Below are 19,296 nucleotides of genomic sequence, written 5' to 3'. Positions count from 1 at the left end.
GACCCCCCTGACAACCTAGTGGGATGATATGCTCATTAATTCGATATCCTGATCTGTTCGATGATAAGAATCACAGGCGACATCTCCAGAGCTTCCATCGGTGATCTTGCCAGGGCTATTGCAGAAAGTATCCCCTATCGAAGGAGCACGACCATCTGCAGTAGCACGACCTTCTGTCTGATACGTGGAAAAATCGTGTCCGCCTCGAACGCAAAAGTGCAGGGTTTAATTCGAGTGCAGCATAAGAACTTACGCTGCAGTGGCAAATCCCCAGAGGAAATTAGCTGGGAGGCCGGTCTTAGACGCGTTGTCTTTACCCATGACTGGAGTGAATACAAGAACCTTCGCTGGCTTTGATTGATCCACTGCGCGATGTTCGCTTCATTGGGTGTTGCTCTCACTTTTTTAGATCCTCATCACCAACCCCTTTCATCCTCCACGTCATGAAGGCCGATATCAAAGTTGCAAGACCACCCAATCTTAATGTCCAGCCGACACTAACGTCGCCCGGCACGTTTCTCGGCTTCTGAAGCAATTTGAACACAAGGCTGCAAACAATGGTGGCGAGAACTTGAGGACTGCTGACTGCAACGTTGTGAATACCGAGGATGATTCCGGCTCTGTCATCCCCCTCGTCCTCCCCTTCAGCATCTTCTTCATCTGGGTCATTCATCAGTCTTTCTCGGTCTCGTCGACGTCTTCTTTCGTCCCGCCGAGCTAATTCAGCGGAAATCAGGGCGAAAGGTGCCCAGAGTGTCAAGGACCAAGTGATGCCAATCACTCCAGTCATCACAGTGGCTGCCTGTGGAGTCGAGATGAAGAAAGTGCTGAAAGTGCATAACGAGAATAGCAGCTGTGAGAGTAACCAAGCCCGCCGTAGCGTCAATCCAGGAATTTGGAGCCGTTCCAACCAGCTATTAAGCAGATTTGGGGGTTTGAAAGAACTGCCTTGGGTAAGGTGTGAATTGGAACTCGTCGAAAGAGTCCGATTATTTGCCATGGCGAGCTCCCCCCACGACGCTGTCCTTACTCTTACCCCAATCGGTGAGCTTGGTGATAAGGGTCGGGTGATTTCACTCGAAAAATGGGGCGTCTGAGCAACATAAGTTGGAACAACCAAGAAAGGAAGAATCAAATTCGAAACAAAAGAGGTGATTGCGTAAATCAGCAAAGCTAAAGTCCCAATTCGAGTGGCCTTGTTCCACAGCTGATTGACCTCGAGATCAGACAGCCCTGTCTTCAGGTAAGGATTGACGTATAGTTGTCCGATGTAAGTGGTAATGTAGAAGAGGAATGGGAACCAGCCCATCCAGTGGAAGAATTGGATTTTGCACACTGTCTTTGTTTCTGGAGGAAGCCTCTTGATGGACAAGAAAACATCCTTGAAGAAGGTCAGGATGCCAGATGACCTGTGGTCGGATCTGGAGGGTGGATCCAACTGCGGGTTGCGCTCTTTGATGGACAGAACGCTGATCAAGACTGTAAAGCTCATAGCGATGGAAGCAATGACGCACAAAACCTTGAATTGAGTGTTGCCAAAGAACGACATGTATTGAGGCAGATTGAGATAGCCAAAAATGTAGCCAAGGACATTGCCGACCCCAGTCATTCGAGAAGCCCATGCATTAGCAGATTCCTGTTGGTGTGACGGAGCATTGTCGACTATGAAAGCACGGATTGCGGCTTGAACTAGGAAACATTAGCAAGAACAGATCTGAATGTCAAGATAGACGGACCAGCATTGATGGCGAAGTCTAGACACCACATCATGATGGTGGCCAGAATGATGGTGGCAGTTTTATAACATCCATCATAATGTGCGTCTTTGGCTAGACCACCAATCACACGTATGATATCTCTGGCATAGGAAACGGTGATGGAGGCCACTACGGTGCCTAGTGCGCCAGCTACCATAAAAGGTTTGCGTTTTCCCCAGGAAATTCGCGATCGATCACTGAGAATTCCAATATAAGGTTGGACGAAAACTCCAGTCAGTGGTCCTGCAAGCCAGACAAATGCGACGAGAGCCTTGCTCATGCCGAGCGATAATAAGTAGGGCGAGCCATTGGATAGTTCGACAGACCAGACAATCTGCAGACCTCCAATGGAAGGGTGAGAAGGACTAAATACCACGAGCTTTTCGACTCGACAAAGGAATCCTCTAGGTCAATAGCCCCTGATAACGGTCTTTCGTCGACATCGCCATTTTCAAAGGCGTTCTCGGCGCCAATGAGCGGTGACTGTTCATCGATGTCAAGAGCTGGATGACTTCGGTGCATGAATAAGAGTCCTGAGATAGAGGGTTGGGTAATTGTTGTAGTCCGAACCAGTCTACTTAAGCTAGAGTGTGGAACAAGGAAGCCGATGACTTTAGTATTTAGGTTGATGTGGATGAGTGACTGGCCTCGCCAGGTGAAACGTGGGGATTTCTTATGGGTAGTGTAAATGAATGGGCTGCTTAAGTGGAGCAATTGAATTGGATCAAGCAATGAGATCAGTACTACCAGAGAGTCCTATGACTGAATCAGCTGGCCGTGCTAGAATGTGAATGGATGCATGAGGTAAGAGTCAGGAGGCAGGAGGTGTTGATCGGGCCGGAAAGAACGACCCTCAAGTAACGTTTACCTCGGGCTCCCCTGGCTGTGGCTCAACCAGCTTTGCCCCAAACCCTTGCTGTGATTGGCCGGTTGCCATCTACGACTGACGTCTTCAACTTGCATCTTCAACTGCGCTTGCCTGCCACTTCCTCGACTCAACACTGTCCTTCGACTCTCAAGTACCTCAACTGATCAGACTCCTGCATCATCTTCGGATCTCTTCGTTCGTTCAACACAACACGTCTCTGAATGCAGCCAACGAGCTGCCACAGTCCACACCATAGGCACCTCTTTCCCTCTCTCATCATGTTGTTCGCTGCTATCGTCGAGCCCACCTCCCCTTCTGCCCCTCTCGTCGCGATATCTCGCTCTTCCATGAGCAATCGCTCAACATGAAGCCCGTGGTCTCCGCCTCCAATGCCTGGTTTTGGCTAGCAAAACTCACATCCGTGTGCAAGAGATGAGGCAACTGGTCTCTAGCACCGTCATCTCGGCCTTGGCCATTGTAATATTGAGCGTCATAGGTAGTCTACTTGCGGTACGTGTCGACTTTCTCCGCTGAGGAGTTGTTAGGAGACTGATTTGTGCAGCGAGATCACAATAGGATGATGGGTATGGTAGAAGACCCAGAGAATCCTGTAGCGGTAGGTGGTTCTATTTTATTGCGGTCGCTGTGAGTTCTTCCCCTTCGTGTTGGTGACTTCCTCATCCCAACTATTTCATAGATACATGCCGGCTTTATGGTGTTCTGTGGATTTCAAGCGTGGCCGTCCGAGCCAGCCGAAGGGGACAAATATCTTTGCGGTGATCGTCAACGAAAGACACAAGATAACGAGCTGGTAAAAGTATGAATGCGTGGGTGACTTATGTTTTGGGATGCATATGACGTTGGCGCTACGGACCATTTACACGTGTACAACGCAAAGTCTACCCCATATCGAGCATCCAGGAGCTTTCATGTCCTGTGAACAAAGTGACGCAGCGCACAAACGACCTCTACAATGACAACCTACAGCAAATCGCGGCTCACAAATTGTTCATACAGCGAGTTGCCCAGCAATGCCGGGCTTCATTGAACCACCACACCCGCAGCTTCCAGGGCCGAGATCTTCGAGTCAGCACCACCCTTGCCTCCACTGACAATTGCACCTGCATGACCCATTCTTCGTCCAGGTGGCGCACTGATACCGGCGATACAGCTCACAATGGACTTGTTCTTCTTGTTTTCGCTCTTCAAAAAGTCGGCTGCATCCCCCTCAGCACTGCAATCATGATGATGCCTCCCGTTTCTTCGTCGGCGAGGAAAGCTTGTAGAGAGTCAATAAAGCTGGTTCCAGCAAAGGGGTCACCTCCAACTCCAATGACCAAGGACTGTCCAAGACCAGCTTGTGTGATTTGATTAACCACCTCAAAGTTCCGGATCGTGAAACAAAGCCAATGCGTCCTTGCTTGTGGATCAATCCGGGGATATACCAATCTTGCATTGACCGGGGGACGACGAGACCAGGCAATCGGGTCTGACCAGACGGGTTTTGCTTTGAGTTAGTCACTTGAATCATGTCGTGTTGGGGGATACCTAGTCATGACACTATCGACATTACGGATTAAGGCTAAATAGATAAACCCTGTACCCCTAGAAAAGGATGATGGCACCACCTACCTCATTCTTCCAGCCAAACTCTTTTACGCCTGGGCCTCGGAAGAAAAACAGGGTTTCTGTGGTTAACACCTGCGGAGTGTCATGCTAGCACTTACTTTCTGACACTCCATTGCGGCAACCACATTTTGTGTCGAAGGTGACTCTGTAAGTACAGCGATCAGATGTCCACGGATGCTGTCAATATGATGAAAAGACTTCCGACTCCTCGATAATTATGGAAATCTCCGAGCACGGGGACAAGCAATTTGCATGATATGATAATGTCTTAATCATCAGGTGGCAATTGGTATGTCAGGCTATATCATTCTCCTCCCTTTCAACAGTCCTCGAATCAACAACGACTCTTTCCAAGCATTCTGGACGTTGGTACTTGCGAGTGCACATCACCTGCTAATAATCACGCCTTTTCCGTTCATACAGGCATTAGACATAGCGTGCAGGGCACATGAGGTTGCCATCTGAACAAACGGGTAAAAGGTGTGGACGGGAATGTATAAATTTAACTGAATCATCAACCCACAGCGTTGCATCAGTCAGAGCGATGGTGATGGTCAGCTTGTACCCTGCCAAGAGTCGCCTAAAACTATCAATATCATCTCCCATATACCTTAGCTTCGCCCAGTCGCGAAAGCTCACCCGACAATTGTCAGACCGCGATGAGCATTTGAGCAGCTCGTCTTGAAATTCTTTGCAGGCGTTGCCATATCATAGTAAAGGAACGTCGAGAGAGGATAGATCCCTTCATTGCGCTGGAAAGTTAGCAAGGCATGGGAGTCAACTACGACACGACTAATGAACACATAATAGCGTCAGCTAAAGCATACAGATAAATGGTTAGCCCAGAGCAAACTTAGTCCTATCCACTTCCAGTACAGTTTGAAGTTCGAACTAAAGTACCTACCGGACAGAATTAACTGTTAGCCCCCGGAACCCATTTCCGATCGTGAAACAACCCATCACGTAATCGAACGTACGATGTGGGGACCACCCAGGGGGTGTCATAATTCGTGAACAACCCGATAATTAGCCGATTTACGAGATATGCATTTTGATACCTACCGACTACCAATCCTCACCCTTTATGCGTTTACCGCCTGTTTTTACTAGTAATTCACATCGCCTAGGCATGTCAGATATCCTTTCCCGTATCTCCTCCATCGTAATACCTTTCCAAATCTCCTGAGCTAGTTTTACGAGCGACTTATAATCCATTTGATTGACACCAGGGATTTGCCGTAACCTTTGCTTTAGGATATTCCACGCCGCCTCAACAGGGCTTAAATCAGGTGAATAAGCAGGATGCCAGTGCGTACGAATGCCGTGACGCTGTCTTAACTGAGTGGCAAGGCCTTTAGTACGAGTGCCGTGTGATGAATCGCCGTCCTCCTAAAGGTAAAAGGGATGATGATAAGTTTTCTGTAGAGACTCGATCGCAGCGATATAGATCGGTAAGAGATGCTTTGTACAGTAAGCCTCGGTCATTGAATTACCTTTTGGCTCTGAAATTACTGGTTGAGGGCAGGAGAGTTGCCATTCACATATATCCTTACCATATTGATCCATTCTATCCTGCCATAGTTGAGACGACTCGAATTTACTCCGACGAGGTTTTGAGGGCGACGAGGAGTTTTTTCCTTGAGGAGCCTCTTTAGCTCCTTTATTTGCTCCTTTGTGACCTTTTCCGCCTTAGTGTCATGCCAGAATATAAGCTCCTCACACTGTGCAAACCAGCCAACCCATCCTGCCCCGTGAAGAGTAAAGGAGGCTCCTTTAGGAGGCCTAGAGACGATATTCTCGTCCTCGTAACGTGTCTCCTCGTCACGGAGGATCATTGGATCACCAAGGAGACTTGGATTATAATGAAACTCGTCTGTAAAGAGGATCCACCACCAGAAATCTTCCATACTTTTCCCACTTTGAATCGTACCGTATTCTGTACGATCGAGCTCATTTTGAGGGCTTAAATCGTCCTTAAAATAGGCAGCCTTATATTTTTGAGCATTTTTGGAGTATTCCTTAATTTTCCATTGAGCTTGGCGTACACTGAGGTTTATATTATAAATTGTAAGCTGCGCGGCTAATGGTTGTAATCGCACCTCCTGCGGAGCCTGTAGGAGAGCTCGGATTTCATTTTCAGTAACGGAAGAGGGTCTCCCTAGGTGCGTAGATAACTGGCGAGTATGTCTATAGGCAGAGGAGCCTAGTTGGCGTCGTTGCCGTAGCCATCGACGCGCTGTTGGATATGGTATTCCTGTTGCACGTGCAATTGGACGTATTTTTAGATCCGCAGTTTGGGCATCAAAGGCATCAAAAAAGCGCGTTTTTTTGAGAGTATCGGCTTCTTTAGCCTGTAAAGTAATAGGAGGAGTCCCTCGATGGTACTTTGCGCGTGTTTGTGGAGCCATAATGAGGGCTGGAAATGTATGAGTGGTTGTTGTTGCATAAATCAAATATCGGCTAATTATCGGGTGGTTCACGAATTATTATGACACCCCCTGGGTGGGGACCCTGCTCGCGCTGCACGGTATTCTAGGTCCCCGGCCTGTAGCCCGCTTTCCCACGGACCTTTCCAGCATCATTGGCCTGTTTGCATTGTGTCTTGGCATGCAGACCTTCAACCTAAGCTCAACGTCCAGAGACAACCATTGCCTCAAATGGTTCCCCTTCCGTTGTCACAGACAATACCGGTTGTAGTAGCGCCATCATCAGCCAATGACGTGGATATTCCCCTGTGGTTCATGCCACATCCAATGATTCAAAATGCTACCTTGCAGACAACCACCAATCCCGATCGCACTCTTTAATCGCCCACGCACATGCATGCTGAAGGTTGAGCAGAAGGAACAAAAATCCGAACCTCGCTTTTCATTCGTGGACTTGCAATAGCGGCACCGAAGGCCGGGCAAAACATCCTACATCGAAGCAGTTCGTTGCCTGTCCTAAGAGCCGAAGCCAAGCTAAGCACTTTTTATTGGCTCTTGGCATCTGCTTGCCATCAGAAAGGCAAGGTCAGGTTATGCCTGGCGTTTTCCTGATTTCGCTCAGTGGACTACGATGTTGATGACGCCACTTATACACAGCCTGCTTCTGCATGACCGAGCTGACATGATTAACCCCCAGTTATTGTGATTCTGGCTCCATGGGGTGCTCTCAGACTGCCACCACGTGCAAGAAAGATCGCATTAATGGAGGAGATTTCCACGGTAACTGCCGCAAAAAAATTCGCATTTCTACCAAAAGATTTGACCGTGTTGTGCTTCTCCACGGTGGAAAGTTGTTTTCACTACTTTGAACCGTGGTCAGATCCGATTGCTTCCCTGAATTGGGCACATCCAGAGCAAAACGCCACACAATCTTCAGGGTGCGCTGCAAGGAGGTCGCTAGCCCACAGGAGTCGTCGTTGAATCTCAATTTTGGCCATGAGACAAACGACAAATCTTTCCCGCAAGGGGTCACAGTGGGAAATTGTCCGCTCTGTTTGCGCCCGTGTATTGCATTCTTGAATAATAGCCATACTAAAAGCCTGCGATGAGGTTGCTATACACGAACAGCACTGTGTTTCTTCAAGGCGGTAGTCAAGAAGGAGTGACTCGTCGGTGTACTTCTCCGACTTAATCGCGAGTCCATAAGACTTTCGGACTGGAAGATCTCGACCCCAAGCTCGCTCATCAACTAGATTCTGTCAATGGAGGAGGATTTATGGTAAAAGAACTACGCCTTACCAAAAGTATTCCAGAGTTGTCTGTGTAGTTCCAGACTAAAGGAAAGACAATTCAGATCAAACCCTTCTTGACTTGATCGGGAGGTTTGAGTCTCGCGCTCGAATAGCGTTGGCTGAGCTGCCACGGGGCCGGCTCCAATGCTCGTTCGCATTCTAATGAGCACTTTTTTTCGATGGATGATAGATAAGCACAGACTAGGTTAAAAAGTTTTCTTACAATAGCAGTCAATATTCTACAGTATCAAATTCTATTGCACAGAGCACAAATTTGAGAGCAGACAAAGCTCTGAAATGCAATCTGTCAAAGGAGAACCGGATTCCCTAGAGAGAGAGTGCTCCTCAAGAACACATCCGTATTTCATTTCCGACGGTGCTCCAGTATTATCACAACTTTAAGGTTTCCGCGGAAATGTCGACCATTATTCGCTAAGCCTGAAGTGCTGTCTCCACTGCCACCCAGGTAATGAGGATAGCAAGCTGTGGTTACGCTACTGTCGAACCATAATTATAATGAAGAAGCTAGAAGCTGTGTACTGATCGTTTATGGCTCGGTGGTATAATCTTCAGTAGAATAAACCCGAGCAGCCAATACTTGGGTCAAATACGTTGTCCGCACTGGCGTGGGCCAGTTGCGCTGGTTTAGGGGTTCACTACCCCGCGTAAAACTCACAAATTGAATCTGGCGCACTTGGATAAGGGGCACGGATTACTCTTCCGGGACTACTCAACCAGGCATACCTCCGCGCCCTCGAAGTTTTCAGAGCGGGAGAGGAACGAGCTAGGTCTATGGACATGGGAGTGTAAGAGCAAGATAGCTTAGGCTTGGCTTGGATTATACGTGGATAGTTTTCCCCAGCTTTCCATTTCAAAGGAATGATTTTGACCAGCTGCAGAACTAAACCAGCTTGCGACCAACTTTGGGTAAAATTACGCTTCGTACTTCATTCGCAAGCTGGCCTGCTGAGAACCTGAGCAGATGCGCTGCGGCACAGAATTGCTCAAAATGCCAGATCCCGGCCTTGTTTACGAGTCGCCCAAGGAGTCCGTCCTCCGTGCGATCAATTGGTCCTCCATCTAGTGCTTAGCGCTTTCCGGCGACGGCACTGTAGCAGGGGTTGGGAGGGTTTGGTCGAAGTTGAAATAAGCCAATGAGGTGCGCAGTGACGTATCCTTTCTCCGAAAGCAGTTCATTGGGCAAGACTTCCTTCGGTGGTGATGGGTTTTATCAGGCGCTGACGAATTATATTGAATTCACCATACATGGGTATTTCCACAGCCATTACCGAATCAGACTCGACAAAAGTCGCGAATACTTGTTTAGCAATGCATTACTCGAGCATGTAATGGGGCAATGGATTTGCTACTCGGAAGGGAGAAGATCCACGACTCCCCGGAAGCTAACGTTCTCGGCTCGAGTGGACACGCACTCTCGGGATACCAGTGCTCCGTGCTATTACCAGGGTGGCTGCTTCCTGATGAGCGGGGTAGTAGACCGTAGCTTCTTCCGTAATCGATCCGTAATTTCCAACAACACAAATATCGGTCACCGTTGTCACAGGAAAAGAGAAACTCAATCCATATTCAATTGGCGAACTTTACTACCCCAAAGAGTCACCGCTTACCGACAGCACGATATCCCAAGATAGATACGACAGTCCCGTCCTTGTCCGCTATACAAGTTGCGAGGCTCTTGGCTCAATCATGAATGTGACGTTGATACCTTTTGGACATTCGTACCATAGCGCTCACACATCACGATCTGCCAAGCAGGTGGCTTTGCCGAATCCTTTTTATTTTGTGGTCAAAATCCTCAGCCGTTATAGTTTGCTCAATTTTGCCTTTATGTGATTGGCTTCCTTTCCAGTTTTTCGCTGCATCTGATGATTATTATGGCAATGTTGTCGTTGTCGCAAAAGACTGAACTGAGTTGAATGGGACTTCGTTCCTGCATGTTGTCCTTCTTTCCAAAGTTCAAAGTCTATCATGTTGTCTTTAGTTTTCGTCGAATTTGGTTCGATATGAGCCATGCTGATAATTGGAGTACCGGCCGAAGTAGATTTGCTAGGAGACAAGGTGTTGAAGGAAAATTCTTTTTTCCAAGTTGAAGAGGTGCGAACCTACAGAGGAGTTGGGTGATGTCAAACCGGATGTGGCGCTGGAACATTCGCGACGAATAGCTGGCTCCACGAACTTGGGCGGATCAGCATCTGAAAGAAAATAAGGTACAATTATATCCGAGGGTAACTTGAATTGAGCCTGTAAGTTACCCAACAAATAGCCCAGCACGGATCTTTCGACTATTGCATGTAGGAGACAATACTCGTGGAGATTTCGCCTTGTGCGACTCATCTCAGGACGCCACAATTCATTGTTCGGTGCCAAGTCTATTAGCGGCACAGGGCTGGAGCAAACACACCCCGGAACAGGCATGTTAATCTACAGCCCAAGATCCACAACTGTCTGCTGTTGAACTTTTGGAGGGCTCCGGGCAGCGGTTCTTGCGCGTCATTGGTGTTGTCAGTTTAGTTCCGGGATATGCGCTGCACGCACCATGGACCTCAAGTTTGAAACAAAACTGAGTACACGTCTGCGAGATCACCAGTCTACCGAAGTAGCAAGATCCTGGCCCGAACTTGCCTCCGACGTGGCTACCGATCGAACAGCGATCATCAACGTCATAAGCTATTCTGTGAACGGCGCTCCGTCAACAGTTAATGAGGGGACATACCACGTTCCTCGGAGGATTACGGGACAATGTGTAACCAAGAGTGGGGATTTGCGGCAGCACCTGAACTTGTTGACCATGTAGCAGTACTTTGGATGCGCCACCAACTGAGTGGGGACGAAGGCAACAGCAGCAACGTTATCAAACTTTCACAACATTGTCAGAGGTTACGCCCGTTTGCAGCACATCACCGCGCCCTGAGATGCCATCACGATACTTGTCATCTAGCTTCAGTGCTACCGAACTATCGCCCTACGCCTGATTACATATCTAGTGGTGTAAAGCTGACTTACTTCTAAACAACGTTCCAGCTCATGTTGATGCTCTCTAGAAGACACCTCAAATGCTTCGCCCCTTAAACCGCCAATGACTGCGCGGAAGGGACGATGAGTCTTGCGATATCCTAAATGACCTTTGCTTCGTTCTGTTCTTTGCCATCTCGCACTTGTCCTCGAAGAAATCATTCTGAAACAACGGATGTTCGGGGACTAACTGCTCGGCTTCAAGCAAGGACTTATACTCCGGTCCACGCAGTCTCTGCATACGTGATGCCTGTGTTGTTCGCTGCGTCCATCTTCGGTTCTGGGCGTTTGAGTTGGGCTGAGAAGGGCGAAGGACGTTTGGTTCTCGAAGCTGGAATCCAAGGTAGATATACAGAATGCTTTCCAGTTCTTGAACACTCAGCGAACCATGATTGGGAATTTTGCACACGGAAGGACCTATGTTGATCCACAACAGATATGCGAGGATTTCGCGTCGTCCCCTCACCGTGCTCCTGATTTGCGACATTGCATCACCAACGAGCAACCTAGCCGTCATTATGATGGATGTAATGTTACGAGATTTTTCTTGCACGCTGTCTTGCCACACGCGGGTGTTTTCAGTGGTACCATACTGCCTTTCAGGCTGAACGTGTAAAGCTAACGCCAAGAAAAGGCAACCTTGACTGCAAAGGAGCATCTAGTATATAACTGAGAATGAGATCAGATCCATGAAGGAGTCGCAAAACCCGAGAGTCAGTGTCGCATTTGTCACACCGTGGATCGCCAGAGCGCTTCGCCCGTATTGAGCGACACCTGTCGCACGCATGGCTTGTTCGGGTTCTAGGCAGCGGAAAGTTCGAATGGCATTGTCCGAATTGTGCCTTGGATATATCGAGAAGCTCCTAGTTGATTATCTAAAATTTCAAGCGATATATCAGAACGAATGTCTTCCTGGACTTTTGATTTGTTTCGAGCCTGGAACGGCCACCACTATCGTGAAGGGCCAATGATATAAGTCCAGCCGAGTGGTAGAGTACAATAAAGCAGGGTACTAGCAGGCTTGCGTCATCAATGTTGTGGCGCACTGAGCTGATCTAAGCAAAACGCCAGGTACATCCTGATATTGCCAAAAACCAGTTAACTGCTTAATTCGATGATGGCTGTTGTAGGAGAGGCAACGAAAAGGTTCTACGTGGAAATTTTGCCCGGCCTTTAGCCCCACTATTGCATTTCCACGAATCAAAATCCGAACCGGAAATCTATTCCTTCCGCTATAATTTCAGGTGCATGGATGTGCATGCGCAATTATGTCATATTCATACATGGGCCTCCAATATAATGGATTTGTTGACATGCGCCATGTAGGGCGACAAAACGAATTAATCGAGCAAACGAGGGCCAAGGAGCCCAGACCTGAAATAGCAGCTCCGATATTTCCACAAAGCTAGCTTTGATTTATTGTGCCAGAAGATGACGTTGCATAGAGATTGTAAAGGCTTCTGTTATCTTGTTTTTTCGTTCCGCGTTATGCCACTTGACGCATAGGTCTCGTCTTTCTGTCCCGTAAGCCTGGACAGTTTATGTCTATACATTAACTACATGTTTTATGATATCTGAATAGCTTCTACTAGCTGTCCGCCCACCCGGACGATAAGTCTAGAATACTACATTCGTGATGTGGTTGATCATTACATTAAATATCGTTGCTGCGATGTGGAAAGCGTTGAAAGAGTTGAATTGCTTTTCGCTAAGGTATTTGAACTGTTAATTGCATGTCATTGGTATTGCATAATATGGTTCATGTATACTGGGAATCCATGGCCATGTCCTTTCATACCTATAATATGGTAATACATAGCGTGAAGACCTCAGCCTGCCATGTGAGGTTTGATCTTCCCAAATTCGAGAGGACAACAAAAAACAATCATGTCTCGGCCATACCATCAACAAGACGGCGCATAGTGCTGGCCACGACTCAGACAAGACATTGCATTATCACCGGCGACCGCATGTGTCAATGGAGAAAATCGACGTACACTCTCCACCTGAGACGTGCCAGCTTGTTCAACAATCTGGCGTCGCCAAAGCACACCTCCCGTAGGTCCCAGCTTTTGCCTAGTTTTTGTCCAGTTCGCTTCCAGCTCTTGTCTTTTAATCATTCTTGAACTTCAATGCAACCAGAAGAGAACACGACACAGTCGCTTGTGTATGCCATAATCACTTCGCTCGCCCACTGCAGTCGTCGCTGAAGCTCGAGTTTTGCGGTTAAGCATTGTTCAAACTGATGGCTCGTATTACACAAGTTTGTGATACTACGCTCGGTTTCCGTACGAGTACGGCACTCTTCGAAGATGGCCATATCGAAGTCTCTGGAAGACTTTGACAAACAACGGCAAAAACATGGTCGATCAAAGACCGACTGCGGTCGGTCTTGTACAACTATGTCGGACTCCTTTATCGGCTCCTGCCATTTCAAAGTCGAAGGGACGTGAGCCCAAGCGCAGTCATCTACTAGTTGGTGTTAGAACGAAGTTTTCTAAGAGAAAATCTCACTAGACCTGAATTATTCCAAAGCACACGGTGTATTTCAACCGCTTCTGACAGTGCTTGTGCAGTTAACCCATAAGTGATTGGCTTTGGATGACAAACTCCTTGACTGCTTGATCTTGTTCCTAACGATGTCCCTTTCTTTTAAGCTTTATGTGCAATGTGGATGACTGAGTCTTGTCGTGGAGAGAATGCCATTGCGGACGAAAAACTTAGTGAAAAGTAGAACGTTTGCGGAGTCTGCTTTCAGGGATAAAAATACACCGTTAAGTGTGGGGCAGAGGTTTGTCCTACACTTGAATCAATCCATACTTACTAGTGTGGCAACAAGAGGACTTACGGAAATAGAAATCTCATGGCACGTAGGCTCTTTCAAGAACTTTAGCAACGACGGAATATCGCAAGCACTGCTAACTTCCTCACCATTAATATTCCAGTTACTTTAAAAGCACTACGGCGATCAAGTATTGAAGAAAGGCCCGTTTACACAAGGAATGGAAATAACGTCATAGCACAAGAATCGGGTGAGACATCCGAACATGTGTCTACCCTCTACATTATATGCAACTGTGATTATTTCAGTCCACAAAAGTGTTCTGCTCATTGTGTTGAATTCGAAGCTCTAGTGCGCCCAACATCCCCGGTTAAGGTGGTCAGCGAGCCAGATGGCTTTCTGATTCGCAACTTGCGCGGTGGCTGGGAGGGGCCGATTTGACCGCGCAGTCGCCGATGGCGAAGAAAAAAGGGAGACAGCGCTCTGGGGAAGGCGATCGTGATGACTGTGGTGAACTTGTCCCAACCTGGTAGAACATTCAGGTTGGGATGGAGAAGCTGGAGACGAGGACACCGCAGCGGTTCGGACTCGGAGATGCTCATCCGTGAGGAGGCATCCAGTCTTAGGATCCTTTAGCACTCTGAAAGGTCCTCGCTGCGCCGAGCTACTCGAATCGGCAGAGTAAGCGAATACTTGATCCGTCAAGTGCTGGACAAACGGGTTCTGCATAAGGCCAGTACTCCAGACTACTGTCCCAACACCGATTTCTTTGTCCGCAACCTCCTTAATCTTCAGTTTAAAGCTGCCTTGAATATCGTCGTCGGGACGGATGGACTGGATATGATGCGCTGTCTTCACCTCAATGCCTTCGCGGGCGAATCTATCCAAAGCGTAATTTGAGAGTTGCTTGTCGAACATTGGAAGCAGCGTTGGTAGGAGTCAACTCCCATGCTCCCGCTCCCGCTCCTTGATGATATTACTAGGAGCGAGCGCTCGAGCGCACTCCTCAAGTGCTCCTAGGCTAACCTAAAAGGGTTTAGCGCTACGGATTAATAATCATCCAGCCGGATTATCTATTATTCCGTCGCCAAATCCAACGTCCAACACACCGTTATCCAACCAGTGTTTATAGCAAAGAGACGCCTCAAGAGCCTCAGTTGACAATCGATTCCTGTCGATCGTGATAAGTCTGCGTGCTTGAGAAAAGCCTCTTTCGATCTCTGCTGACATTGCAGGCATGGAAAGAGTGTCAAATGCCCACTGACGCAGACTAATCGGACCCTCCTCGAGCCACCATTTGAATAAGTTACTCCCTTGCTTGCGACTACGGTACCTCGTCAATTGGCCCTCCGTGTACTCAGTAAATTCATCAAGAGGTGTGGCTTCTAGCCCCTGGATGTCCATATAATAGGAGTCGATTACTGACGGAGAATCAAGAGGAGGATTATTTGGTGCGATTACGGGGTAATTCTCCTCCCAATACTTCCTGTTTATTGAGAGCATTTTATCAATGTACTGCTCTGCGGGTCCTGTCCACGAGCGCGTGAACCATTGCATCCTGAGGTAAGGATTCGAGAGAGTCGCCGCGGCATAAATCTCATGGTTATCGTTTGTAAGTCGATTATATTTTGTGGGCTTTTGCCAGGCATTTTGATAGCAAATCAGCAGAGGATTGACACGCATTTGATTTCGGTTTTGACGTCGTCGATTCGCAGACGTAGGCTCGTGCGTCTGCGTCTGCGCCACTTGTTCCTCCTCTAGTCGAGTCTTTTCTCTCTCAGTGAGATTCATAAGGTAATCGATCATTGGGAGAGCCTCCCAAATGACTCCGTGAGTGCCATTCTCTGCGTGACCCTCTAATCTTTTTGTGATAAACAAGAAAGGCTCCAAAGCGTCAGAAACCGCCTTTAAAACCTCCCAAACCTCCTCTGATAATAGGTCATTTGGCAGCGCACTTTGGAAGTCGATGAGGAAAAGCTGAATTGCACGCTTCAATTTGAGGCCTCTCGCAAGCGCAGAGTAAGTGGAATTCCAACGCGTGCAGTTGTCAAGGATCACTGTTAACTCACTGGTGAAATCAACAGGATCTCCTCTTTCTTTTGCCTCATTTATAACCATTTGAACTGCTTTCTTGAAGACCTGACGGCGTTGCGGAGAGGCTCGAATAAAGACGACAATATTGTGATATTTGCCAATGGGTCCTCGCGAGCGCCACTGAGCCTGTTCCTCTGCCAAATTAAGCTCTTCTTGTCCTCTTCTCGCATCTCTCTGTGTGGCTAATATTACCTGATCTTCCCAGGCCTCGAAGTCAGCTCCGTGGATAAAGGCTTTTGCGGCTAGATTGATGATATAACCAAGACAACGCCTTCGACGCAGTCTAGGAGTCTCATTTGGTCTCAATCGCCTCACAATTACGTCAATTGCGGTGTCTATATTGCCTGCGTTATCGCCGACGAAAATGCCAATGTTCTCATCCAGTTTAAGCTCTCGCATCACCGCTATTATATGTTGCAAGCTTACGAAGCCCTCGCGTACGAAGGATGGTGGGCATGACTCGATATTCTGGCCGCTACCGGACAAGGACTAGAGAAGGAGGAGCCCTAAGATCGAGAAGGTTGTTGGTACGGTTCAGCTCGTTGATCACATCTTCGGACATTTTGGCTGGGTTGGACTTGCAAGAATGCTGCTATTGGCTCTTTCTCATGCCCGCCACCGCTAGGGCCGTACGCTTATTCTGTATGGGTTAATATGGTTGTTGAAAGTGGCATGATCCGGGGTTTGAGAGGAGGTTATAAGCCATGGAGGGCGCTCAATGGATGGAAGCAGTTACTTGACAATCTTTGTCACGAAGTGTCGTCTTTTGCACATGTCCATTATTTTACGTCTGTGGCCCTTTTCCAGGTCGTCCCGAAATGTCATTCACGTGACGGCACGTGTCGGACTCTCTACTCGTCGTTGACCTTGCTGTAGTCAATTAATAGGTTTAAGCATGCTTAGATTGCTGACCAGATGGAGATGGTAACATTGCATAAGTGACGGTAGCTATGGATGATGAAGGTTAAGTACGAACCTAGTGTATATAGGAATAGAGATTTGATATACCGTTGGAAAGCGGGAAGATGAAACATGTTGTCAATCATATAATGAAATCCCGTTTATTCTAACTTCTAGACATTAATTTCTTCTTACCATTCACCTATAATATTTGTGGATTTTTCAAGAGCTTCCCATCGTCGGAAAGATAAAGTATCGATTTGATGGGGGGCATGGGGCGTAACATGTCGGATAAAAATGTCCCAATCGTACAACATCTGTACATGGACCGGTGAACTGAAAGATTGTTCCGGTCATATATAAAGCAAAAACTGCCAACGAGGGTATAATAATGACGATAAAGACCGCAAGATGTTGAGCAAATGGGGAGACAAGCAATCCTTTCGCCAGGGTTTGTGGATCTTTCAAGTCGAATTTGCCAGAGTTCCAACAATGTCCCTGACGACACAGATCTCAGACTGTAGGAGCAGCCGCAGCATTCTCAGCACACGGAGCAGCATGATGATGAGAATGCACACCAGGTGCACCATCATGCCCGGTATTCGGCAGATCACGCTTCTCACGCTCCGCAGAGCTCAGGCCCTCATCACCGATCTCGTGGATCCGCAACCCCAACCTCGCGGGATCGATATTCCAATGTCCCCAGATGAGCGCAGCGGAGAAACATGGCTTGGCCAGGACATCGAGGATGCCGTAGAAGATGCCCTCGCTGTCGGGTGCGATGACATTGCCGCCCTCACTCAAGCCCCATGCGATCGGGTACAGCACCCAGACGACGAGCGTGAGCACGCCGCAGCTGACGTACACGCGGTGGACATCTTTGCCGAGCGCGAGGGCGTGGCGGCGCGCGACAAAGCCGAGTTCGTAGAAGATGTATAACATTGCGGCGCATCCGAACGTGTAGAAGCCCCACTTGTAGCGGCTGCGCACTAGGGCGCCGAGAAGACCAGTCACGATCATTAGTTCGTCGAGTCCGATTACCCAGAGGATCGAGGGCCATGGCATCCCGGCGGTGAGGAGCAGGTCGGTGAGCAGGAGCGGTGTCGTGATGACCCTGGATCAGAGTGTTAGCTATTGTGCTCAAGTATTGCAACATGGGTTGTGTGACAAGGCTCACCAATCGATATATCTAGCATAGAAGATCTGTCGGTTCCTGCCCGCAACCTTGGGATTGCTGCGCTGGAAGTCGACGTCGATAGGCGTCCAGCCGAGATTCGAGCCCATGGAGAAATAGGCGATGCAGGCGACAAAGCAGAGTGTGGATGAGAGGTAGAAGAAGATCCGGTCAGTGCGAGGCTTTCGCTTGCTCAGCACCATGATGGTCAGGGCGGTGGCACCCATAATCGCACACACGGCGTAGTACCAGTCGGCGCCGCGGACGGTTTGGTGGATCACCACATCCCGGTCGTTGACGCGGAAGGGGTTCACCGTGGTGGCGTCGTTGCGCCGGTCGAGTGTTGACATCGTGTGTGAGAGTGTCGGTGTGTATCTAAGGCGACAAGGTGTGTTCTTGGTGATGAGCTGACTTGACTGATAGTGGGCGAGGAGGATAGTTATACTGCCACACGAGAGCTCGATGTTGTCATCAACGGCCGGATGCGCGGACGTGCTTCAGTAGAGGAGGTTAATCATATGGTGACGTTGTTGAAAGTGATATGGTGAGAATGGTTGATAGTACGAAGTATATGGATGAAGCGGCAGAGGCGGTAGGAGACATGTGGATCCGCAAGATAAGTCCTGTAGCCTCGAACGGAAATCCTGACATGCTGGATTTCCCAATCAGCAGAGAGTTGGAACATGTGAGGTCACATAGTGTCTTCAGTAGTTGTCTTGCTCAAGAAGAGGTGGCATATTGTCATGATGAGCTCATATCTTGGAAAGCAGCTTGACGATCTTCTGCGCGTAAGCATGACTAGGATCATATTGTCATAGAATCGGCATGGTCCATGATAGATTCTGAATTGTCAAAGAGGTATTTCTAGGTCAATCTGGGGACAGTTGAGCGCACTCGGAGCAAGGAGTGAATCTCCATGAGCCCTAATCATCAACCGAAACAGCCACGGATAAAAGCTTCGAGCCTTGACTTAGCGTTATGCTGCCCTTGAATGATGCTTGATTGTCGTCATGACCATACAAGCTTGGACTAGAAGCTTGTAGCCCTTGAAGGTTCGGTATGGAAAAGTCTCTTCAGCTCTAATCCGGGATAGCTACCGGCCTGCGTGCTTGCGCAAATCCTGCAAGGCTGCGTTATCGTGTCGTCATGATCTGGGAGTAATCCGAGTCACGTGATATGGCAACGGACATTTGTTGCTGCCAAGAGCCCTATACTCCGCCGCAATAATCCACCGTACTACAATTTAACACTAGTGCAGTTGTCAGCTCGACAAGTTGTCTCAGTGACTCAGACCCTATTGGCCGCTATAGGCGGTGACTGGCGCGGGCCAATCAAAAAATT

The 19,296-nt window shown here is 48.3% G+C and overlaps 4 protein-coding genes across 4 annotated transcripts; all 4 read right to left on the bottom strand.

Moving 5' to 3' along the window:
• Positions 1 to 397: 397 nt before the first annotated feature.
• Positions 398 to 2,037, bottom strand: LTR84_012425 (uncharacterized protein; the record flags this gene model as incomplete). Its single annotated transcript, XM_064855946.1, has 2 exons — positions 398 to 1,689; positions 1,737 to 2,037. 2 exons carry the CDS (start codon positions 2,035 to 2,037, stop codon positions 398 to 400), a joined length of 1,593 nt encoding a protein of 530 aa, XP_064699769.1.
• Positions 2,038 to 3,126: 1,089 nt separating this feature from the next.
• On the bottom strand, positions 3,127 to 4,262 carry TCA8_2 (Succinate--CoA ligase [ADP-forming] subunit alpha, mitochondrial; the record flags this gene model as incomplete). The annotated part of the gene is made up of 3 exons (XM_064855945.1): positions 3,127 to 3,155; positions 3,684 to 3,859; positions 4,258 to 4,262. 3 exons carry the CDS (start codon positions 4,260 to 4,262, stop codon positions 3,127 to 3,129), a joined length of 210 nt encoding a protein of 69 aa, XP_064699768.1.
• A 1,500-nt stretch (positions 4,263 to 5,762) lies between these two features.
• On the bottom strand, positions 5,763 to 6,662 carry LTR84_012423 (uncharacterized protein; the record flags this gene model as incomplete). Its single annotated transcript, XM_064855944.1, has 1 exon — positions 5,763 to 6,662. One exon carries the CDS (start codon positions 6,660 to 6,662, stop codon positions 5,763 to 5,765), a length of 900 nt encoding a protein of 299 aa, XP_064699767.1.
• A 10,632-nt stretch (positions 6,663 to 17,294) lies between these two features.
• LTR84_012422 (uncharacterized protein) lies at positions 17,295 to 18,305 on the bottom strand (the record flags this gene model as incomplete). The annotated part of the gene is made up of 2 exons (XM_064855943.1): positions 17,295 to 17,895; positions 17,959 to 18,305. 2 exons carry the CDS (start codon positions 18,303 to 18,305, stop codon positions 17,295 to 17,297), a joined length of 948 nt encoding a protein of 315 aa, XP_064699766.1.
• Positions 18,306 to 19,296: the final 991 nt, after the last annotated feature.

The sequence above is a fragment of the Exophiala bonariae genome (assembly GCF_035927105.1).
Source record: "Exophiala bonariae strain CCFEE 5792 chromosome Unknown scaffold_74, whole genome shotgun sequence".
Taxonomy (NCBI): domain Eukaryota; kingdom Fungi; phylum Ascomycota; class Eurotiomycetes; order Chaetothyriales; family Herpotrichiellaceae; genus Exophiala; species Exophiala bonariae.
The sequence above is the reverse complement of the archived record's forward strand: the minus strand, read 5'-3'. Positions and strand labels throughout refer to the sequence as shown.